The following is a 20,405-nucleotide window of genomic DNA, read 5'->3' as shown; positions in this document are numbered from 1 at the left end:
CATGACTGGTCTCTGTGCTTCTTTATGTAATGCAGGCAGATCACGGCAGGTGGGAGGGGCTAGCCGGGGGCGGTACATGGCTTCCTGAAAATGTTGAGTGATTGGTGGATATCAGTTGGGAGGGGTGGGACTTCCTAGGCAGGCTGTATTTGCATGCAGACTTTCCTATGTAACACAAACATATGACGACAAATTAGGGCTAGATGATGCTGGATGTTCTCCAGCCAGGAAATAGGAAGGGCTCTATCTGACATGTTGCAGCTTTTAATGTGAGAATCTCTGGAGCTATGGATGACTGATATCCCTCACAGTATACCGGGGAAGGAAATAAACTCAGCATAAAGAATTGAAGCCATTGCTTCAGTATGGGAGCCGAGCAATGAGAATTGTAGGAGATCTCAGCAATGGCAGCCAAAATATTTCCCTCCATGGAGATTTCCTGTAACCCATTGACTGCCAAGAACATGTATTATATGTCATGGATGTCCCTCTCCTAGACAGCCAATAACATGCAGTAAATTCCATGGCAATCACAGGGCTTAGATCTAGACTGTGACCTTCCCACTGTCTGTAGAAGTGATCAGGGTGGATGTACAGAGGCCGGATCACATCTACATAGTATACATAGGAAGCCCGTCCTCAGCACAACAGCATGGTAGTGACAAAAGGCAGATATGAATAAATTCTCTAAAGTAAGAATGTGTTAAAAAATAAACAAAATATATTTTTAATCAACTTACAAAATGCAAAGTGAGCAAACAGAAGAAAAATCTAAATCAATTTAATATTTGAGGTGACCACCCATTACCTTCAAACCAGCATCAATTCTTCTAGGTACACTTGCACACAGTTTTTAAAGGAACTCGGCAGGTAGGTTGTTCCAAACATCTTGGGAGAACTAACCTCAGATCTTCTGTGGATGTCGGCTGCCTCAAATCCTTTTGTCTCTTCATGTCATCCCAGACAAACTCCATGATGATGATATTAGGATTCTGTGGGGGCCAAGCCAACACCTCCAGGTCTCCTTGTTCTTCTTTACACTGAAGATAGTTCTTAATGACATTGGCTGTATGTTTGGGGTGGATGTTCTACAGAATACATTTGGGGCCAATCGCTTGTCTCCCTGATGGTATAGCATGATGTTGTAATAAGTATCTGCCTTTATTTCTCAGCATTGAAGGGGGGCAACATTGAGGATGTAGACGCAGTGGTTGGCCAAGGAAACTTAATGCAGCAGATGAGACACATCATGCTTCTTTCCCTTCCACATTGGAAGATGTCCAGCAGTGCCATCAGCAGAAAACTGGGGGAAACCAGTGGGACCCAGGTACACCCATCTACTGTCTGGAAAAGTCCGGTCAGAAATGGTCTTCATGGAAGAATTGTGGCCAAAAAAACATAAATCTGAAGTGGAAACAAGGCTAAGCGACTCAACTATGCAGGAAAACCTATAAACTGGGGTGCAGAAAAATGATAGCAGATGCTCTGGACAGTTGAGTTATAATTTGAAATATTTGGCTGTAGCCAGAGGCAATTTCTTGCCAAGGGCTGTGAAGCATGATGGAGGTTCCTTGCAAGTCTGAGGCTGCATTTCTGCAAATAGAGTTGGAGATGTGGTCAGGATCAGTGGTATCCTCAATGCTGAGAAATAAAGGCAGATACTTATCGATCATGTAATACCATCAGAGAGGCGTGTGATTGGCTGCAAATTTATTCTGAAGCAGGACAATGACCCCCAAACATACATACATTCATTAAGAACTATCTTCAGCGTAAAGAAGAACAAGAAGTCCTGGAAGTGATGGTTTGGCCCCCACAGAGCCCTGATCTCATAATCATGGAGTATGTCTGGGATTACATGGAGAGACGAAAGGTTCAGAGGCATCCTACAGTTAGTTCTCCAAGATGTTTGGAACAACCTACCTGATGAGTTCCTTCAAAAACTGTGTGTAAGTAGGTTGCAGCGGTGGAAAGAATACACTCAGAGGCCGGGGTGGATGAGAACAGTATATTGTAAGAGTCCCAACAATGTACAAACAGGGCAGAGGGCACAGCCGACCACAGCCACTTACAAACAATAGCAGAGGATTGAAAATGATGCCGACAGCTTCTGCAGCAAGGAGCAGGTATGCAGCCTAGCCAAACCACACCTAAACGGGTGGCTTACTTCTTAGAAACCTTTTCCTGCTGCTGAGTTCTGTCCCTGCCAGATGGGGAACATCTCCCCACACTAGTCACTGGCATAAAGCATGCCCAAATTGAGAGCTGGAGTCTTAAATAGACTCTACCTGACCCAAGATGGCTGCCAAAGTCACGCGGGGCACCAGTGTCCAATCGGACAGCTGTTTCCCTCGGCATCGTAACACAATAAAGAACAACATATATCTGCATGAAACATAATTACGGCAATAATTGGAGTATTGCTGGGAGTTGTCCATGGTTGGATCGCATTGGGTGGCGAACCTTACTATCCTCTGAGTTCACCTCCAGAACTGTCATCCTTTGAGCAAGGCTCCAATAACTTGAGTAGTTTGGGGTCAACGGGGCCAGCACCACCCCCTTCACCCAACCTGGTGACTGCACACTCGGAGTCCAGAGAATCGGCAGGACTGGCAGCCTCTGGAGTCAGTGTCTCAGGACTGTCCGGTGAGGCAGCGGTGGTATTCTCCTCCTCAAGCTCATCTGGGGCCAGAGGACCGAGTTCTGTGGGAGACAGAAGCCACTCAAAAAGGACTTTTGTCCTGGTACGTGATTGCCTTCCCGCGGGCGAGGTGCCCATCCGGTGCCCGAGGCAGTCGGCTTTGGTCTGGCAGCGATCAGAGATGAGGGGGAGGCCATCCATTCGTGGCCCCCCCCTCGCGATCGCTCCCAGCCAATGAGAATCGTCCCCTGCCTCTGTGTAGTACACAGAGGCAGGGGATGTGATGTCATCTCTCCTCGGCTCGGCAGTTTCCGTTCCGGCGCCGAGGAGAGAAGACATCTGAGTGAGTTCCACAACACTACACCTCACAGTAGAACATGCCAGGCACACATTACACCCCCGATCGCCCCCCAATCACCCCCCCCCCCCCGTCACACTGACACCAAGCAGTTTTTTTTTTTTTCTGATTACTGCATGGTGTCAGTTTGTGACAGAAGTGGTAGGGCAGTTAGTGTTAGCCCCCTTTAGGTCTAGGATACCCCCCTAACCCCCCCTAATAAAGTTTTAACCCCTTGATCACCCCCCCGTCACCAGTGTCGCTAAGCGATCATTTTTATGATCGCTGTATTAGTGTCGCTGGTGACGCTAGTTGGGGAGGTAAATATTTAGGTTCGCCGTCAGCGCTTTATAGCGACAGGGACCCCCATATAATACCTAATAAATGTTTTAACCCCTTGATTGCCCCCTAGTTAACCCTTTCACCACTGATCACCGTATAGCCGTTACGGGTGACGCTGGTTAGTTCGTTTATTTTTTATAGTGTCAGGGCACCCGCCGTTTATTACCGAATAAAGGTTTAGCCCCCTGATCGCCCGGCGGTGATATGCGTCGCCCCAGGCAGCTTCAGATGAGCGCCAGTACCGCTAACACCCACGCACGCAGCATACGCCTCCCTTAGTGGTATAGTATCTGAACGCATCAATATCTGATCCGATCAGATCTATACTAGCGTCCCAAGCAGTTTAGGGTTCCAAAAAGCAGTGTTAGCGGGATCAGCCCAGATACCTGCTAGCACCTGCGTTTTGCCCCTCCGCCCGGCCCAGCCCAGCCCACCCAAGTGCAGTATCGATCGATCACTGCCACTTACAAAACACTAAACAAATAACTGCAGCGTTCGCAGAGTCAGGCCTGATCCCTGCGATCGCTAACAGGTTTTTTTGGTAGCGTTTTGGTCAACTGGCAAGCACCAGCGGCCTAGTACACCCCGGTCGTAGTCAAACCAGCACTGCAGTAACACTTGGTGACGTGACGAGTCCCATAAGTGCAGCTCAAGCTGGTGAGGTGGCAAGCACAAGTAGTGTCCCGCTGCCACCAAAAAGACAAACACAGGCCCGTCGTGCCCATAGTGCCCTTCTTGCTGCATTCGCCAATCCTAATTGGGAACCCACCACTTCTGCAGCGCCCGTACTTCCCCCATTCACATCTCCAACCAAATGCAGTCGGCTGCATGAGAGGCATTTTCTTTATGTCCTCCCGAGTACCCCTACCCAACGAACCCCCCCAAAAAAGATGTTGTGTCTGCAGCAAGCGCGGATATAGGCGTGACACCCGCTATTATTGTCCCTCCTGTCCTGACAATCCTGGTCTTTGCATTGGTGAATGTTTTGAACGCTACCATTCACTAGTTGAGTATTAGCGTAGGGTACAGCATTCCACAGACTAGGCACACTTTCACAAGGTCTCCCAAGATGCCATCGCATTTTGAGAGACCCGAACCTGGAACCGGTTACAGTTATAAAAGTTACAGTTACAAAAAAAAAGTGTAAAAAAAAAACAAAAAACAAAACACAAACAAAAATATAAAATAAAAAAAATAGTTGTCGTTTTATTGTTCTCTCTCTCTCTATTCTCTCTCTATTGTTCTGCTCTTTTTTACTGTATTCTATTCTGCAATGTTTTATTGTTATTATGTTTTATCATGTTTGCTTTTCAGGTATGCAATTTTTTTTACTTTACCGTTTACTGTGCTTTATTGTTAACCATTTTTTTGTCTTCAGGTACGCCATTCACGACTTTGAGTGGTTATACCAGAATGATGCCTGCAGGTTTAGGTATCATCTTGGTATCATTCTTTTCAGCCAGTGGTCGGCTTTCATGTAAAAGCAATCCTAGCGGCTAATTAGCCTCTAGACTGCTTTTACAAGCAGTGGGAGGGAATGCCCCCCCCCCACCGTCTTCCGTGTTTTTCTCTGGCTCTCCTGTCTCAACAGGGAACCTGAGAATGCAGCCGGTGATTCAGCCAGCTGACCATAGAGCTGATCAGAGACCAGAGTGGCTCCAAACATCTCTATGGCTTAAGAAACCGGAAGCTACGAGCATTTTATGACTTAGATTTCACCAGATATAAACAGCGCCATTGGGAAATTGGGGAAGCATTTTATCACACCGATCTTGGTGTGGTCAGATGCTTTGAGGGCAGAGGAGAGATCTAGGGTCTAATAGACCCCAATTTTTTCAAAAAAGAGTACCTGTCACTTCCTATTGCTATCATAGGGGATATTTACATTCCCTGAGATAACAATAAAAATGATTTTAAAAAAAAAAAATGAAAGGAACAATTTAAAAATAAGATAAAAAGCAAAAAAATAATAAAGAAAAAAAAAAAAGCACCCCTGTCCCCCCTGCTCTCGCGCTAAGGCGAACACAAGCGTTGGTCTGGTGTCAAATGTAAACAGCAATTGCACCATGCATGTGAGGTATCATCGCAAAGGTCAGATCGAGGGCAGTAATTTTAGCAGTAGACCTCCTCTGTAAATCTAAAGTGGTAACCTGTAAAGGCTTTTAAAAATGTATTAATTTTGTTGCCACTGCACGTTTGTGCGCAGTTTTAAAGCATGTCATGTTTGGTATCCATGTACTCGGCCTAAGATCATCCTTTTTTATTTCACCAAACATTTGGGCAATATAGTGTGTTTTAGTGCATTAAAATTTTAAAAAGTGTGTTTTTTCCCCAAAAATGCGTTTGAAAAATCGCTGCGCAAATACTGTGTGAAAAAAAAAATGAAACACCCACCATTTTAATCTGTAGGGCATTTGCTTTAAAAAAATATATAATGTTTGGGGGTTCAAAGTAATTTTCTTGCAAAAAAAAAATTTTTTTTCATGTAATCAAAAAGTGTCTTCAAGTGGTTAGAAGAGTGGGTGATGTGTGACATAAGCTTCTAAATGTTGTGCATAAAATGCCAGGACAGTTCAAAACCCCCCCAAATGATTTTGTGCAAAAAAAAAAAAAAAATTGTCTCTTTCCCGCAACTTGTGTCACAATATAAAATATTCCATGGACTCGACATGCCTCTCAGCAAATAGCTTGGGGTGTCTACTTTCTAAAATGGGGTCATTTGGGGGGGGGGGGGGGTTGTGCCATCTGGGCATTTTATGGCCTTCAAAACTGTGATAGGTAGTGAGGAGTAAAATCAAAAATTTACCCCCTTAGAAATCCTGAAGGCGGTGATTGGTTTTCGGGGCCCCGTACGCGGCTAGGCTCCCAAAAAGTCCCACACATGTGGTATCCCCGTACTCAGGAGAAGCAGCTGAATATATTTTGGGGTGCAATTCCACATATGCCCATGGCCTGTGTGAGCAATATATCATTTAGTAACTACTTTTTGTAATTTTTTTTTTTTTTTGTCATTATTCAATCACTTGGGACAAAAAAAATGAATATTCAATGGGCTCAACATGCCTCTCAGCAATTTCCTTGGGGTGTCTACTTTCCAAAATGGGGTAATTTGTGGGGGTTTTGTACTGCCCTGCCATTTTAGCACCTCAAGAAATGACAAAATAAAGGCTGTGTAAATTCCAGAAAATGTACCCTAATTTGTAAACGCTATAACTTTTGCGCAAACCAATAAATATACGCTTATTGACATTTTTTTTACCAAAGACATGTGGCCGAATACATTTTGGCCTAAATGTATGACTAAAATTGAGTTTATTGGATTTTTTTTATAACAAAAAGTAGAAAATATCATTTTCTTTCAAAATTTTCGGTCTTTTTCCGTGTATAGCGCAAAAAATAAAAACGGCAGAGGTGATCAAATACCATCAAAAGAAAGCTCTATTTGTGGGAAGAAAAGGACGCAAATTTCGTTTGGGTACAGCATTGCATGACCGCGCAATTAGCAGTTAAAGCGGCGCAGTGCCAAATTGTAAAAAGTGCTCTGGTCAGGAAGGGGGTAAATCCTTCCGGGGCTGAAGTGGTTAAGTGGTTCTCGGCCTTCTGAGACCACATTGTACACAGGAGTTGGTGGGAAAGGCTGTTTGTCCACACAATTTGGGTGCGTTCCCACTTGGGCTTCAACTTGCTACCTCTTTCACATTTCAAGTTCTTTACCAGGACCTGGCCCAGTCAGGTCACCGCCCTCAACCCGATAGAACACCTTTGGGATGAATTCGAGTGGAGACTGTGAGCCAGACCTTCTCATCCAACATCAGTGCCTGACCTCACAAATGCTCTTCTGGAAGAATGGTCAAACATTCCCATAGACACACTCCTAAACCTTGTGGACAGCCTTCCCAAAACGGTTGAAGCTGTTATAGCTGCAAAGGGTGGGCCAACTCAATATTGAACCCTACGGACTAAGACTGGGATGCTATTAAACTCTGTACTACTTGTATCTACAGCTAAGCCTATCATAAGGCTTACCTGTAGTTACTGTAAATATCATCACAGTACCTAGAGTTTCTGGCGTGCGCTCTGAAGGTCCGGCTTACAGTGTAGGACCTTCAGAGCAAGTGCCAAAAAAGGCAGCTCCCAGGCACATGCGTGGGAGTGATGTCATCGCGTCCCTGGCCCCAGCTGTCTCAGCAGTGACATTGCGGAGCGGGAGGGCTTTGTTCTAAGGTAAGTTTCTCATAATGTGTTAGTATGCAAAGCATACTAGCACATTAGGACATTGTCTTGCAGGATTTTTTTTTCTTATTTTTTTTAACAATCAGCAGTTGACTAAAGTGTACATGTAAAGGCGTCCCAATACTCTTGACAATATAGTGTATATAGACACATGTACAGTGGGGACAGAAAGTATTCAGATCTCAGACTGGGCCGAAGGTTTACCTTCCAACAAGACAATGACCCTAAGCACACAGCTAAAATAATGAAGGAGTGGCTTCACAACAACTCCGTGACTGTTCTTTAATGGCCCAGCCAGAGCCCTGACTTAAACCCAATTGAGCATCTCTGGAGAGACCTAAAAATGGCCGTCCACCAACGTTTACCATCCAACCTGACAGAACTGGAGAGGATCTGCAAGGAGGAATGGCAGAGGATCCCCAAATCCAGGTGTGAAAAACTTGTTGCATCTTTCCCAAAAAGACTCATGGCTGTATTAGATCAAAAGGGTGCTTCTTAGGGCTGGGGAAAAAAATCGATTTAAATCTTGAATCGAGTTGAGAGGTCCTCAGGACCGGCGCGGTTTCCAAAGAAAAAAAAAAAAAACTTGATTCGAATCGTGAATCGAGTTTTTTTTTTTAAGAAAATCTCCCAGCCCTAGTGCTTCTACTAAATACTGAGCAAAGGGTCTGAATACTTAGGACCATGTGATATTTCAGTTTTTCTTTTTTAATAAATCTGCAAAAATGTCAACAATTCTGTGTTTTTCTGTCAATATGGGGTGCTGTGTGTACATTAATGAGGAAAAAAATGAACTTAAATGATTTTAGCAAATGGCTGCAATATAACAAAGAGTGAAAAATTTAAGGGGGTCTGAATACTTTCCGTCCCCGCTGTATATATTGGGACTTTGGGACAATGTTTTATATCTTGCAGCTCCCGGTTCACATTATTATTATTATTATTATTCTTATTATTATTATGACAGACTAGTGAGACAGAATGTCTGCGTCTCCTCCAGCTCTCCCCTCCCCCCTCCAGTCACAGCAATGTGGAGATCACAGGAGGGGGAGGAGGAAAAATCTCCTCATGTCTGACCAGCCCCTCCTATCAGCACACAGAGAATGCAATGATTCATGGGACTTGTAGTGTCTTCTTATCTCAGGGAACTACAACTCCCAGGTGACATTACCAGGAGGAAACAGGAAGTAGAAGAGAAGCTCTGAGTGTATTTTGTAGAAGAACTCAGAAGAGATCCAGAACATCGGGGTGAGAAATGTTTAGAAAAGAAGAGAAATAATTCTGTACATGGAGATTGTCCTCTGTTAGGAATGATTTAATTTTTACTGCTGAAGGTGAAATTACACTTTACCTGCTTAGGACCGCCCTATGTACATATACTGCGGCATGGCGGCCTCTAAGCGCAAAATCACGTACCCGTGCACGATCTCTTCTTCCTGGTCTGGGTTGTGCCCGCATGATGCTGGAGACCCGCTCCCGTTGTGATTGGACACAGTGGGAGCCAATCAGCGAGTCCGGTGTACTCGATGTCTGGCAATCATTCGGAGAGAGGCAGAACGGCGGTCTGCCAGAGGGGAAAATGAAGATCTTGTATTTCTGTGAAGCAGGAACACAGATCTCTGTTTTCCTTTAGTCAAAGCACATCCCCACACAGTTAGCAAGCACCCCCTAGGGACACATTTTATTTGATTGCCCCTGATGTTAACCCCTTCCCTGCCAGTGTCAATACAATGACAGTGCTTTTTTTTTTTTTTTTTTTAGCACTGATCACTGTATTGGTGTCACTGGTCCCCAAAACGTGTCAGATTTGTCCACTGCAATGTTGCAAGTCCCAATGAAAATCTCTGCTCGCCGCCATTACTAGTAAAAAATATATTTAAAAAAAGTCCCTAAATCTATCCCCTAGTTTGTAGACACGATAACGTTTGCGCAAACCAATCAATATACGCTTATTGGGATTTTTTTTCACATGTAGTACAATACATATTGGCCTAAATTCATGAAGAAATTAGATTTTTTGCAATTTTTTTATTGGATATGTGTTATAGCAGAAAGTAAAAAATATATATATATATTTTTAAAATTGTCCCTTTTTTTGTTTATAGCGCCAATAATAAAAGCCGCAGAGGTGATCAAATACCACCAAAAGAAAGCTCTATTTGTGGGAAAAAAAGGACGTCAATTTTGTTTGTTTACATCGTCGTGACGACCGCGCAATTGTCAATAGTGCAGTGCTGTATTGCAAAAAATGGCCAGGTCATAAGGGGGGGGGTAAACCTTCCAGGGCTGAAGTGGTTAAAGGACTTTCATTTCATCAATAAAGAAAATATGTGAACACTATAGAACATTCTTCCACCAGAAGAGGAAATAATATGAGGAGATCTCTGTGTACAGTCTATGGAGATTTCTATGTGGATGGCGGAATGAATGGGGGACCCTCCAGCTGCCGTGTGAAGTGAGAGGTTTAGGAGATATTATTACCACCGCTAAGACCCCTTTCACACTGAACAGTTTTTAGACATTTTAGCGCTAGAAATAGCGCCTGTAAAGTGCATGAAAACTGCCTCCCATGCCGCCCGAATGTGAAATCCCCGAGTGCTCTCACACCGGGGCGGTGCACTTGCGGGATGTTAGAAAAAGTCTTTGGGGTGGTTTGGGAGCGCCGTATTTAGCACTCCCAAAACGCCCTGCCCATTGCAATGAATGGGTAGCGCTTCCAAAGCGCCGCAACACAGGCGGTTTAACCCCTTCTTTGGCTGCTAACGGGGGTTAAAAGCGCCCCGCTAGCAGCGGAAAAGCGCCGCTACAACAAGCGGCACTTTATCGCTAACGCCCCAGCGTGAAAGGGGTCTCAGGCTACTTTCACACTGAAGGCGGTTTTCAAGGGTTTTAGCGCTAGAAATGGCGCCTGTAAGGCACCTGAAAACAGCCCCTCATGCCGCCCCCGTGTGAAAGCAGTATTAATGTGGTTGTAAACCCTTACAGACCACTTTCACCTACAGGTAAGCATGGATTAAGGCTTACCTGTAGGTCCAAGAAATATCTCCTAAGCCTACACGGTTTAGGAGATATTTGCAGAAATAGCAGCACCAATGTCTACGGCGGCGCAGGCGCACTGAGCACATCACTGCTAACGGCTATATGCCCTTAGTGGTGGCTGCCGTGCGCATGCGCGGGAGTGACGTCATCGCGGCTCTGGCCAATCACAGCGCCGGGGCCACGATACCCGTAAGAAGAGAGACGCTCTGTACCAGAGGGGACAGAGGTGACATCGCAGGCTCCTGTGTCAGGTAAGTGACACATAATGGGCTACTATGTGATGCATACTGGCCCATTATGCTTTACCTTTGTAGGGAAACAAAGAGGAAGTAAAACCCATCAGTGTTTACTTCCTCTTTAATGTTTTCCACTAAATAAAGGATCAATTTAACCTGAACAAATGTGGTATTAGGCTACTTTCACACTGAGGTGCTTTGCAGGCGCTATAGTGCTAAAAAAAGCGCCCTGAAGGAGCTGCTTAATTCACTCCAATATGAGACCCCCGAGGGCTCCACACTGGAGTGGTGCGCTCTGCAGGACGGTCAAAAAAGTCCTGCAAGCTGCATGTTTGCAGCGTTATAGGAGCGTTGTATTCACAGCTCCTAAAGCGCCTCTTCCCATTGAAAACAATGGGGCAGCGCTACGAACCTGCCGGCTGCGGCGCTTTGCGTGCATTTTTTAACCCTTTTTCAGCTGCTAGTGGGGGTTAAAACCGCCCCGCTAGCGGCCGAATAGTGACGGTAAAGTGGCGCTAATAATAGCGCCGCTTTAATGCCGGCGCCCGCCTGCCCCAGTGTGAAAGTAGCCTAATTCATCTGGATATAATTAGTAGTTGCAATGCTGTGTACTGTTTTACTAAGACCCCTTTCACACTGGAAGCGTTTTTCAGGCACTTTTGGGCTAAAAATAGCGCCTGTAAAGCGCCTGAAAAACGTCCCCCCTGCAGTCTCAATGTGGGACCCCCGAGGGCGTTCACACTGAGGCGATGCGCTGGGAGGACGTTATAAAAACTCCTGCAAGCAGCATCTTTGGAGCGGTGAAGGAGCGGTGTATACAGCGCTCCTAAACCGCTCCCGTCCATTGAAATGAATGTAGTGGCGCTTCGCGGGTCGTTTTAACCCTTTTTCGGCCACTAGTGGGGGTTAGAAGAGCCCTGCTAGCGGCTGAAAACCTCTGCAAAAACGACGGTAAAGTACCGCTAAAAATAGCGGCGTTTTACCACCAACGCCCGCACCAGTGTGAAAGCAGCCCAACGCAAGATGTCAAAGATTTGTTCTAACTTCCATCATGAAGGAGTCCATTTGCACGTCCAAAGTGAAGATATTTTGAACTTGTATAATTGTTTTTTCTTTTGTTTTTTGTTTTTTTTTTTGCATGATCTTTTTTTCTTTCTGTTCCGTTTTTCTTTCTATTGTCCTTTTTCTCATCCTTCCTCTCCCTCTCTCACCATCTCTCTCATTCATTTTTTTTTTTTTATTATTCATTATGGATAGACGGGGGAAGGGTAATAATCCCTGTAAGTTTTATTTTGCCTTTTTTGTGTGCAGAAAATGAGCGGATATTTTTCCAGTGTGAGGGAGATCTCTTCTTGCACAGTTGTCAGGAACAAATGTCTCCAATGGAAGAATTTGTATTTCACTTTTATGCGGCTTTTTATTATTGGGGAGGGGCACAACTATATCGGACCTTGTTTTTTATTAAAAGGTCCACTTGAAGGACCTATTTACATCAACAGTAATATCATAGACACATTCCAAATAAATATGACACCAGAATAAGTCTGGATGCACCTATGGTGTAATCAGTGTGTGGGCTGCTTGAATACAAATATCGGAGAGTGGACAAAAAAAAAACGTGGCCAAGAAGTTGGAAGAACGGGTTCAGTTCCCAAAGCTAACACATCAGGATGAGGATTCTTATTTTCAAAGGGGAGAAATCATAAGATTCCAATACGATTTTTAAAAAAAATGACAGTCACATGGTTAAAATAAAGATCCTTGTGTTAAAAAATATGTAAACCTTTATTTGTATGAAAAAGTCTCCTGTTCTCTTTGAATTTCTTCCTTTGTGTGCAATCCCTGGTGTTCCTGCCAGTCCTTCTGCTTTCCTATTAAAAGCTGACCACACTAGGCAGGAGGGCACGGCATGGTCAGTTCTCTAGCTGTGCTGGGAAATCGGCCTGCTCTTATCCAATGACCAGAATTGTCCTGACATGTTGTGCCCATCAGCATGCCCCTTAAAGCAGAGTTCCACCCAAAAATGGAACTTCCGCTTTAAGTGAAGGTGACCCCCTGACATGCCACATTTGGCATGTAATTTTTTTGGGGGGGGGCATATACCCTCTTTTTAGAGGGTTCCAGCTCCCACTTCCTCCTGGGGCACCGCGGCGCAAGAAGCAAGTTCACCCCCCCTTCCTCTCGGCAATCATCTGGGACACGTCACAGGTCCCAGATGATTGGTTGGTCAGTCACAGTGCGCAGCGAATGCCCGGCTGTAAAGCCACATCCGGGCGCGAACAGTGACAATGCCGGCGCCGCAGAGAGGAGGGGGAGAGCAGCGGGGCTTCGTACGCCCGCATCGCTAGACCGTTGAACAGGTGAGTGTCCGATTAATAAAAGTCAGCAGCTACGCTTTTGTAGCTGCTGACTTTTATATGGGTGGAACTCCGCTTTAACCTTAAGGGGCACTCTGATGGGAACATTTTAACATAAAATAAGGGGCATGCTGTAGGGCAAATGTAATAAGGGGCACTCTGATGGGCACAATTTATGTTAAGGGACACTCTGGGCACAACAAAACGTGCCCATCTGCGTGCCCCTTAACATAAAAAAAGTGCCCATCAGAGTGCACCTTAACAGATTATGCCCCACATACCTTGAGTGCAGGAGAGAGCACATTCGGAAAGCTGCAGAGGGGCGGCAGCTGCGAGATATACCTCGCATGAGAACCAGGAGCAGGGAGTCGGGAGCAGCAGGAGAGCGGGGCGCGTGCGTGACGTCACACCCGACTGGAAGTTAGAGGGAGAGGAGCAGGAGGCGGGGCGCATACACGGGACATCACTGGTGGGAAACCCGTGGTCCTGGTAAACCAATAACTGGTACTAAACTGGCGGCCCGGGCAGAAGCGTCCCACGAGCCACCATTTGATGACGACTGCCTATAAAAATACATACCATTCTATCTAGTTGGGTGCAGAACACACATAGAACATATCTCATCCATTATTTGGTTTATATTTCGTATCACAGCCTGAAAAAAAATTGAAAACTATGTTTTTCCTCCCATCAAAATCTAAGAATGAGTCTTAGTGGCTTTTTCTTTACACAAATATTTCAGTGACCGACAATAAGTAAAAATCATTTGCTTTGGGTTCTTCCTGTCCTCTGTAGGGTTAACTTGTGAAGCCTCCACCTTCTTTATGAAAACAGATTTTTAGTTTCGTTTCCTCTTCCTCGTTCCCAGAATGGCGTTGACTGCTCTAGGAGACGAGCTGAGCTGCTCCATCTGCCTGAACCTTTATACGGAGCCGGTGTCACTGAGATGTGGACACAACTTCTGCCGGGATTGTATTGTGACTGCTCTGGATACACAGGAGGGGTCTGGAGTTTATTCCTGTCCGGAGTGCAGAGAGGAGTATGTAGAGCGTCCTACTCTGGAGAAGAACAGGAAGTTGTGTAACATTGTGGACAACTTCAGATCTACACAACAAAAGAAGGAGAAAAGTGAGATCCTCTGTACGTATTGTGTGGATTCTCCAGTGGGAGCTGTTAAATCTTGTCTACATTGTGAGAATTCTATGTGTGATAAACACCTGACAGCCCACAACAAGACAATGGACCATGTGTTGATAGAACCCACCTCGTCCTTCAGTAGTAAAAAATGTTCCATCCACAAGAAGCTTCTGGAGTATTACTGCTCCGAGGACGTCGTCTGTCTATGTGTGTCCTGCTGTCTGGTGGGGAAACATAAAGGACATGAAGTGGAACTTCTAGAAGAGGCTTTGCAGAAGAAGAAGGAGAAACTAAGAAATATTCTAGAAGAACGAACTATTACAAAGGAGACAGCTGAGAAGTACATTAAGAATCTACAGGACCAGAAGAGAAAAGCACAAGATAAAGCAGATGATGAGAAGAAGAGAGTCACTGCCCTGTTTGAGGATATGAGGAGACAGCTGGAGGTCCAGGAACAGAGAGTCCTGAGTGAGATCTACAGGCAGGTAGAGGAGGTCTCACAGTCAGTCAATGATCTCATTAAACAGTTGGAGATACAGAAGGATGAGCTGTCCAGGAAAATTGGTCACATTGAGAAGTTGTGTAACATGACCGACCCAATAACTGTCCTACAAGATCAGGAATCAGACACAGGTGACCAGAATGTGGAGGAATCTTCTGTTCATAATCTGGATGATTTTATGATCTCACTTGTTTTACACAAATCTATAACTGGACTTATCACTAATATGCAATTGAAAAACAACCTTTATATGCAGGATGGAACTGATCTGATACTGGATGGAAAAACTGCCAGTAACTTTGTGTATTTATCTGATGACCTGAGAACAGCATCTGACTCTGGAACAAAAATGGTTAAACCAAAATTACCCCAGAGATTTATAAAATACAATCAGGTGATGAGTGTGAAGAGTTTTTCTCATGGGAGACATTACTGGGAAGTAGAGGTTGGTGACTCTGGGAATTGGGATGTGGGTGTTTGCTATCCCAGTGTAGAGAGAGATGGAGAGGAGTCTGGTATTGGGCTTAATAACAAGTCCTGGAGTTTCTGCATAGATGAAAATGCATATGCATCTCTACACGACTCTCGGAAAGAACCGTTATACCCGGAGTCTCCTGTGCAGAGATTGGGATTATATTTGGATTATGAAGGTGGCCGTCTGTCCTTCTACCAGCTGAGTGACCCCATCAGACACCTCCACACCTTCACCACCACCTTCACCGAACCCCTCCATGCGGCTTTTTTTTTGTTTGAGGGAGCCTGGGTAAAGCTGGTGTCTCCGGTGTTTTCTATAAAACCATAATTTACAACATCATTTCTTTTTTCTAAAATGTTGTCATCAATACAAATAATAAAGTAGGTGAAATCATCTTGGGTGTAGTTACATCTGGGACAATTAAATAAACTCTATACAGTGAGGCCTCGTTCACATTGGAGCGACTTTTCATGCAATTTGACAAGTCGCACCCTATTGTCGGCAATGGCCCTGTTCAAATTGGTGTGACGCCGACTTTGTGGTGCCGCATCGATTTGAAAAAGTAGTTCCTGCACTACTTTTGGCGATTTTTGGGTGCAACTTGCATAGACATCTGTGAATGAAGCCACCCAGATGTCTTCTAAGTTGCATCTGAAGTCACACTGACATGCGGCTTTGAAATCGTGCGATTTCTGATGAAGTCGCACAATTCCAAAGCCGCATTCAATGTGAACGAGGGATTAACCAACATTATTTGAAAGACCTCCTGACAGTATTCAGAACAATAAATGTTCATATCCCCTTCTGCTAAGACTACATTCACATCAGTGATTTAAGCCCCATACACACTATTAGATTTTCAGCAGATTTACGTCTTCAGATTTACCAAAACCATATAATATGAGGTCAAACCTTAAGAGTTTCAATTTGTATGCAATCAGGCAGGCCCTCGCACTACATGGTTTTGGTAAATCTGAAGACAAAAATCTGCAGAAAATCTAATAGTGTGTATGGGGCTTAAGGTCGGTGCAAACTGCAGCGGTAGGAATCTTCTGATTTCTCCTGCAGCTGAGAGCGGTTAGGTGTGACCACCGGCCCCGTTCAATTTAATGACCGGGCGGCAGCTATTCGCGGCTCTCCACACAGCCAGTCATTACCAGCGGTGATCACTGCTGGACACTTTTGTGTGGTTAGTAAAGATCACCACAGATAATCGCTGGTTGTGTGGAGAGACGCTCACAGCTGCAGCACAAATCACCAGATTTCTTCCTTTGCAGCTCACAGCGGCCTTAATCGCCAGTATGAACGTAGCGTTCGCCCAGGTTCACACCGACAGCGGGATTGAAATCGTGCGAGTTCAGCTGAAATCACACGATTTTATACCCGCATGTCAGTCCGACTTTGGGGGGGATTTCAGAGACATCTGTGCGGGTTGCTGCACAGATATCTATACAAATCGCACCATGAAGTCGCCAAAAGTAGTACAGGAACTAATTTTGGGAATGGGAGCGGCGCAAATCCGGACGGTGCCATTGCTGGGAATAGCCGCTTTCTATTTTTAGAAATGTTTTTTTTTCTTTTCTTTTTTTGCACATCTGTCAGATAAATTACAATGAAGAGAATTTTTTTTCTCTCTCTCCATTAATCACAATGTAGCCACGCCCTCCACCCATAGAAAACCCCGCCCACTTCCATACAAGTCACTGGGAACGCAGCGACATTCTTCCCCATTCTGAGTTGTGGGAACTTTAGAGAGTGGTAGAAAACACTGGAGAGGGGAGACTTATTCCGGGTATAGAGAACTCCTCTTATAGGAGACAGAATTCTATGATATGATGGTGTCGGGTTTTCATGTCACTGTTGTTTTTATTGGTTGATGTTAGAGAAGATCTGAAGACTTTTTGCTGTTATGAATGGAGTAGGGAAGGATTAGAACCTCTGTCAAGTTTTCATTGCTGTCTGTGTCCCCTCTGGAGAGATCCGTCCTCTCTATTTGTTCTGGTGACCATTATCACTGAGAGAGAAAGTGACGAGAAATCCAAAACGTTATAAATAGATGGGAAATCTTCCAATCGGCACATCTGTACCAGTGCCCAAAGGAGAAGGGTCACCATACACAATACAATCTGACCATACAATTTCTGTACAATCTACTTGAGATTTACTAAAAAATTTTGTGATATGAGGACAAACCTCATCTATCCAATCAAATTGTATACAGAGCCCTACATAGTGGTTGGTAGATCTAAAGGAGATTGTACAATAAGATTGTAACATTTGTGGTGGACTCAAGAGTGTGTTTCACCATAATGTGGAGAGATTTTCCCACTTCCTGTTGTGTCTCTGGGACAGGAAATAAAAAGAAATCCATCAATTGGGACACAGACAGCAAAAAACAAAAACTGCATCTGCAAAAGAAGGCAAAGGCCTTTATTAAAGTTGAAATCCAATCAGATTTTTGGTTCCTCTCTTCCCTCCTCATCAACATGTCATTTCAAATTTAAAATAAAATTTAAAATAAAACATTTGATTTTCATTACATGACTGATCTCTGTGCTTCTTTATGTAATGCAGGCAGATCACGGCAGGTGGGAGGGGCTAGCCGGGTGCTGTACATGGCTTCCTGAAAATGTTGAGTGATTGGTGGATATCAGTTGGGAGGGGTGGGACTTCCTAGGCAGGCTGTATTTGCATGCAGACTTTCCTGTGTAACACAAACATATGACGACAAATCAGGGCTAGATGATGCTGGATGTTCTCTAGCCAGGAAATAGGAAGGGCTCTATCTGACATGTTGCAGCTTCTAATGTGAGAATCTCTGGAGCTCTGATATCCCTCACAGTATACCGGGGAAGGAAAGAAAACTCAGCATAAAGAAATGAAGCCATTGCTTCAGCATGAGAGCCGAGCAATGAGAATTTTATGAGAGCTCAGCAATGGCAGCCAAAATGTTTCCCTTCATGCAGATTTCCTGTAACCCATTGACTACCAAGATTTTATATGTCATGGATGTCCCTCTCCTAGACAGCCAATAACATGCAGTAAATTCCATGGCAATAACAGGGCTTATGCCGCGTACACACGACCGGTCTTTCAGTCGGAATGAACTCTGACGGTCTTACCGACAGAGCTCCGCTGAAACAGACTTGCCTACACACGATCTCACCAAAGTCCGTTCATTTAGAACGTGATGACGTATGACAGGACTAGAAAACGGAAGTTCAATAGCCAATAGCTGCCCTTGCGTCGTTTTTGGTCCGTCGGAATAGCATACAGACAAGCGGTTTTCCCGATAGGAACTGATTCAGTTGGAAATATTTGAAACATGTTCTATTTCTAAGTCCGTCAGAATTTTTGAAAAAAAAAAAGTCAGATGAAGCCCCACACACGAGCGGAATGTCCGATGAAACGATTCCGTCGGACTTTTCCTGCCGGAAAGTCTGACCGTGTGTATGCGGCATTAGATCTAGACTGTGACCTTCCCACTGTCTGTAGAAGTGATCAGGGTGGATGTACAGAGGCCGGATCACATCTACATAGTATACATAGGAAGGTCCTCCACCCCTCCTCAGCATGGTAGTGACAAAAGGCAGATGTGAAGAAATGCTCTAAAGTAAGAATGTGTTAAAAAAAATATATTTTAATTGTTTAGTTTCATCAACTTACAAAATTCAAACTGAAGAAGAATCAAAATCAATTCAGTTTTTGGTGTGACCACCCTTTGCCTTCAAACCAGTACCAATTCTTCTAGGTAGACTTGCACACAGTTTTTGAAGGAACTCAGCAGGTAGGTTGTTCCAAACATCTCGGAGAACTAACCTCAGATCTTCTGTGGATGTCGGCTGCCTCAGATTCTTTTGTCTCTTCATGTAATCCCATACAGACTCCATGATGATGAATCAGGATTCTGTGGGGGCCAAACCATCACCTCCCAGAACTTCTTTTTCTTTGCATTGAGGATAGTTCTTATATAGATTGGCTGTATGTTTGGGGTGGTTGTTCTGCTACAGAATAAATTTGGATTCGAACACGGATGGTATGGCATGATGGATAAGTATCTGCCTGTATTTCTTAGCATTGAAGACGCCATTGATCTGGCAACAGTGAGGATGTAGACGCAGTGGTCGGCCAAGGAAACAATGCAGCAGATGGAAGACACCTCATGCTTACTTCCCTTCCACCTTGGAAAATGTGCAGCAGTGCCATCAGCAGAAGACTGGGGGAAACCAGTGGGACCCAGGTACACCCATCTACTGTCTGGAAAAGTCTGGTCAGAAGTGGTCTTCATGGAAGAATTGTGGCCAAAAAAACATACCTCCGAAGTGGAAACAAGGCTAAGCGACTCAACTATGCAGGAAAACATAGGAACTGGGGTGGAGAAAAATGTCAGCAAGTGCTCTGGAGTAGGGATGGGCCAAACACCCCCCTGTTCGGTTCGCACCAGAACATGCGAACATTTTGGCACGGGGTTCCCCTTTATATCCATACCAGACCTGAAGGGCCTGGTATGGAATGGAATTTTGGTTCGGATTATTAAAATCACTGCTCCTGAAAAACGGCCACTTTTAAAACTTTTTTTTGCATTGATACATGTCCCCTGGGGCAAGACCCAGGTCCACAAACACTTTTTATGACAATACCAAGCATATAAGCCTTTAAAATTAGCACTTTTGATTTCTCCCATAGACTTTTAAAGGGTGTTCCGCTGGTTTCGAATTTGCCGCAAACAGCCCAAATTGTTAGCTATTTGGCGAACAGGCGAAACACCCGATGTTCGAGTCAAACTTACGTTCGACTCGAACATCGGGACCATCCCCACTCTGGACAGATGAGTTATAATTTGAAATATTTGGCTGTAGCAGGAGGCATTTTCTTTTGCCAAGGGCTGGAGAGCGGTACAATAATGAGTGTCTGCGGGCAACTGTGAAGCATGGTGGAGGTTCCTTGCAAGGCTGCATTTCTGCAAATAGAGTTGTAGATTTGGTCAGGATCAGTGGTGTCCTCAATGCTGAGAAATAAAGGCAGATACTTATCGATCATGTGATACCTTCAGGGAGGCGTGTGATTGGCTGCAAATTTATTCTGCTGCAGGACAATGACCCCAAA

General features: G+C 44.6%; 1 protein-coding gene across 1 annotated transcript; it reads left to right on the top strand.

Moving 5' to 3' along the window:
- Positions 1 to 14,016: 14,016 nt before the first annotated feature.
- Positions 14,017 to 17,838, top strand: LOC141148543 (E3 ubiquitin-protein ligase TRIM39-like). The gene has a single exon (XM_073636089.1). The coding sequence runs from the start codon at positions 14,055 to 14,057 to the stop codon at positions 15,624 to 15,626; it is 1,572 nt and encodes a 523-aa protein (XP_073492190.1). The 5' UTR covers positions 14,017 to 14,054; the 3' UTR covers positions 15,627 to 17,838.
- Positions 17,839 to 20,405: the final 2,567 nt, after the last annotated feature.

This window comes from Aquarana catesbeiana, linkage group LG06 (genome assembly GCF_042186555.1).
Source record: "Aquarana catesbeiana isolate 2022-GZ linkage group LG06, ASM4218655v1, whole genome shotgun sequence".
NCBI lineage: Eukaryota > Metazoa > Chordata > Amphibia > Anura > Ranidae > Aquarana > Aquarana catesbeiana.
This window is presented reverse-complemented; position numbering and strand designations above follow the sequence as displayed.

What these genes read in the sequence shown, in the direction of transcription:
- LOC141148543 (XM_073636089.1), top strand. Translation starts at nt 14,055, where the DNA reads ATGGCGTTGACTGCTCTAGGAGACGAGCTGAGCTGCTCCATCTGCCTG.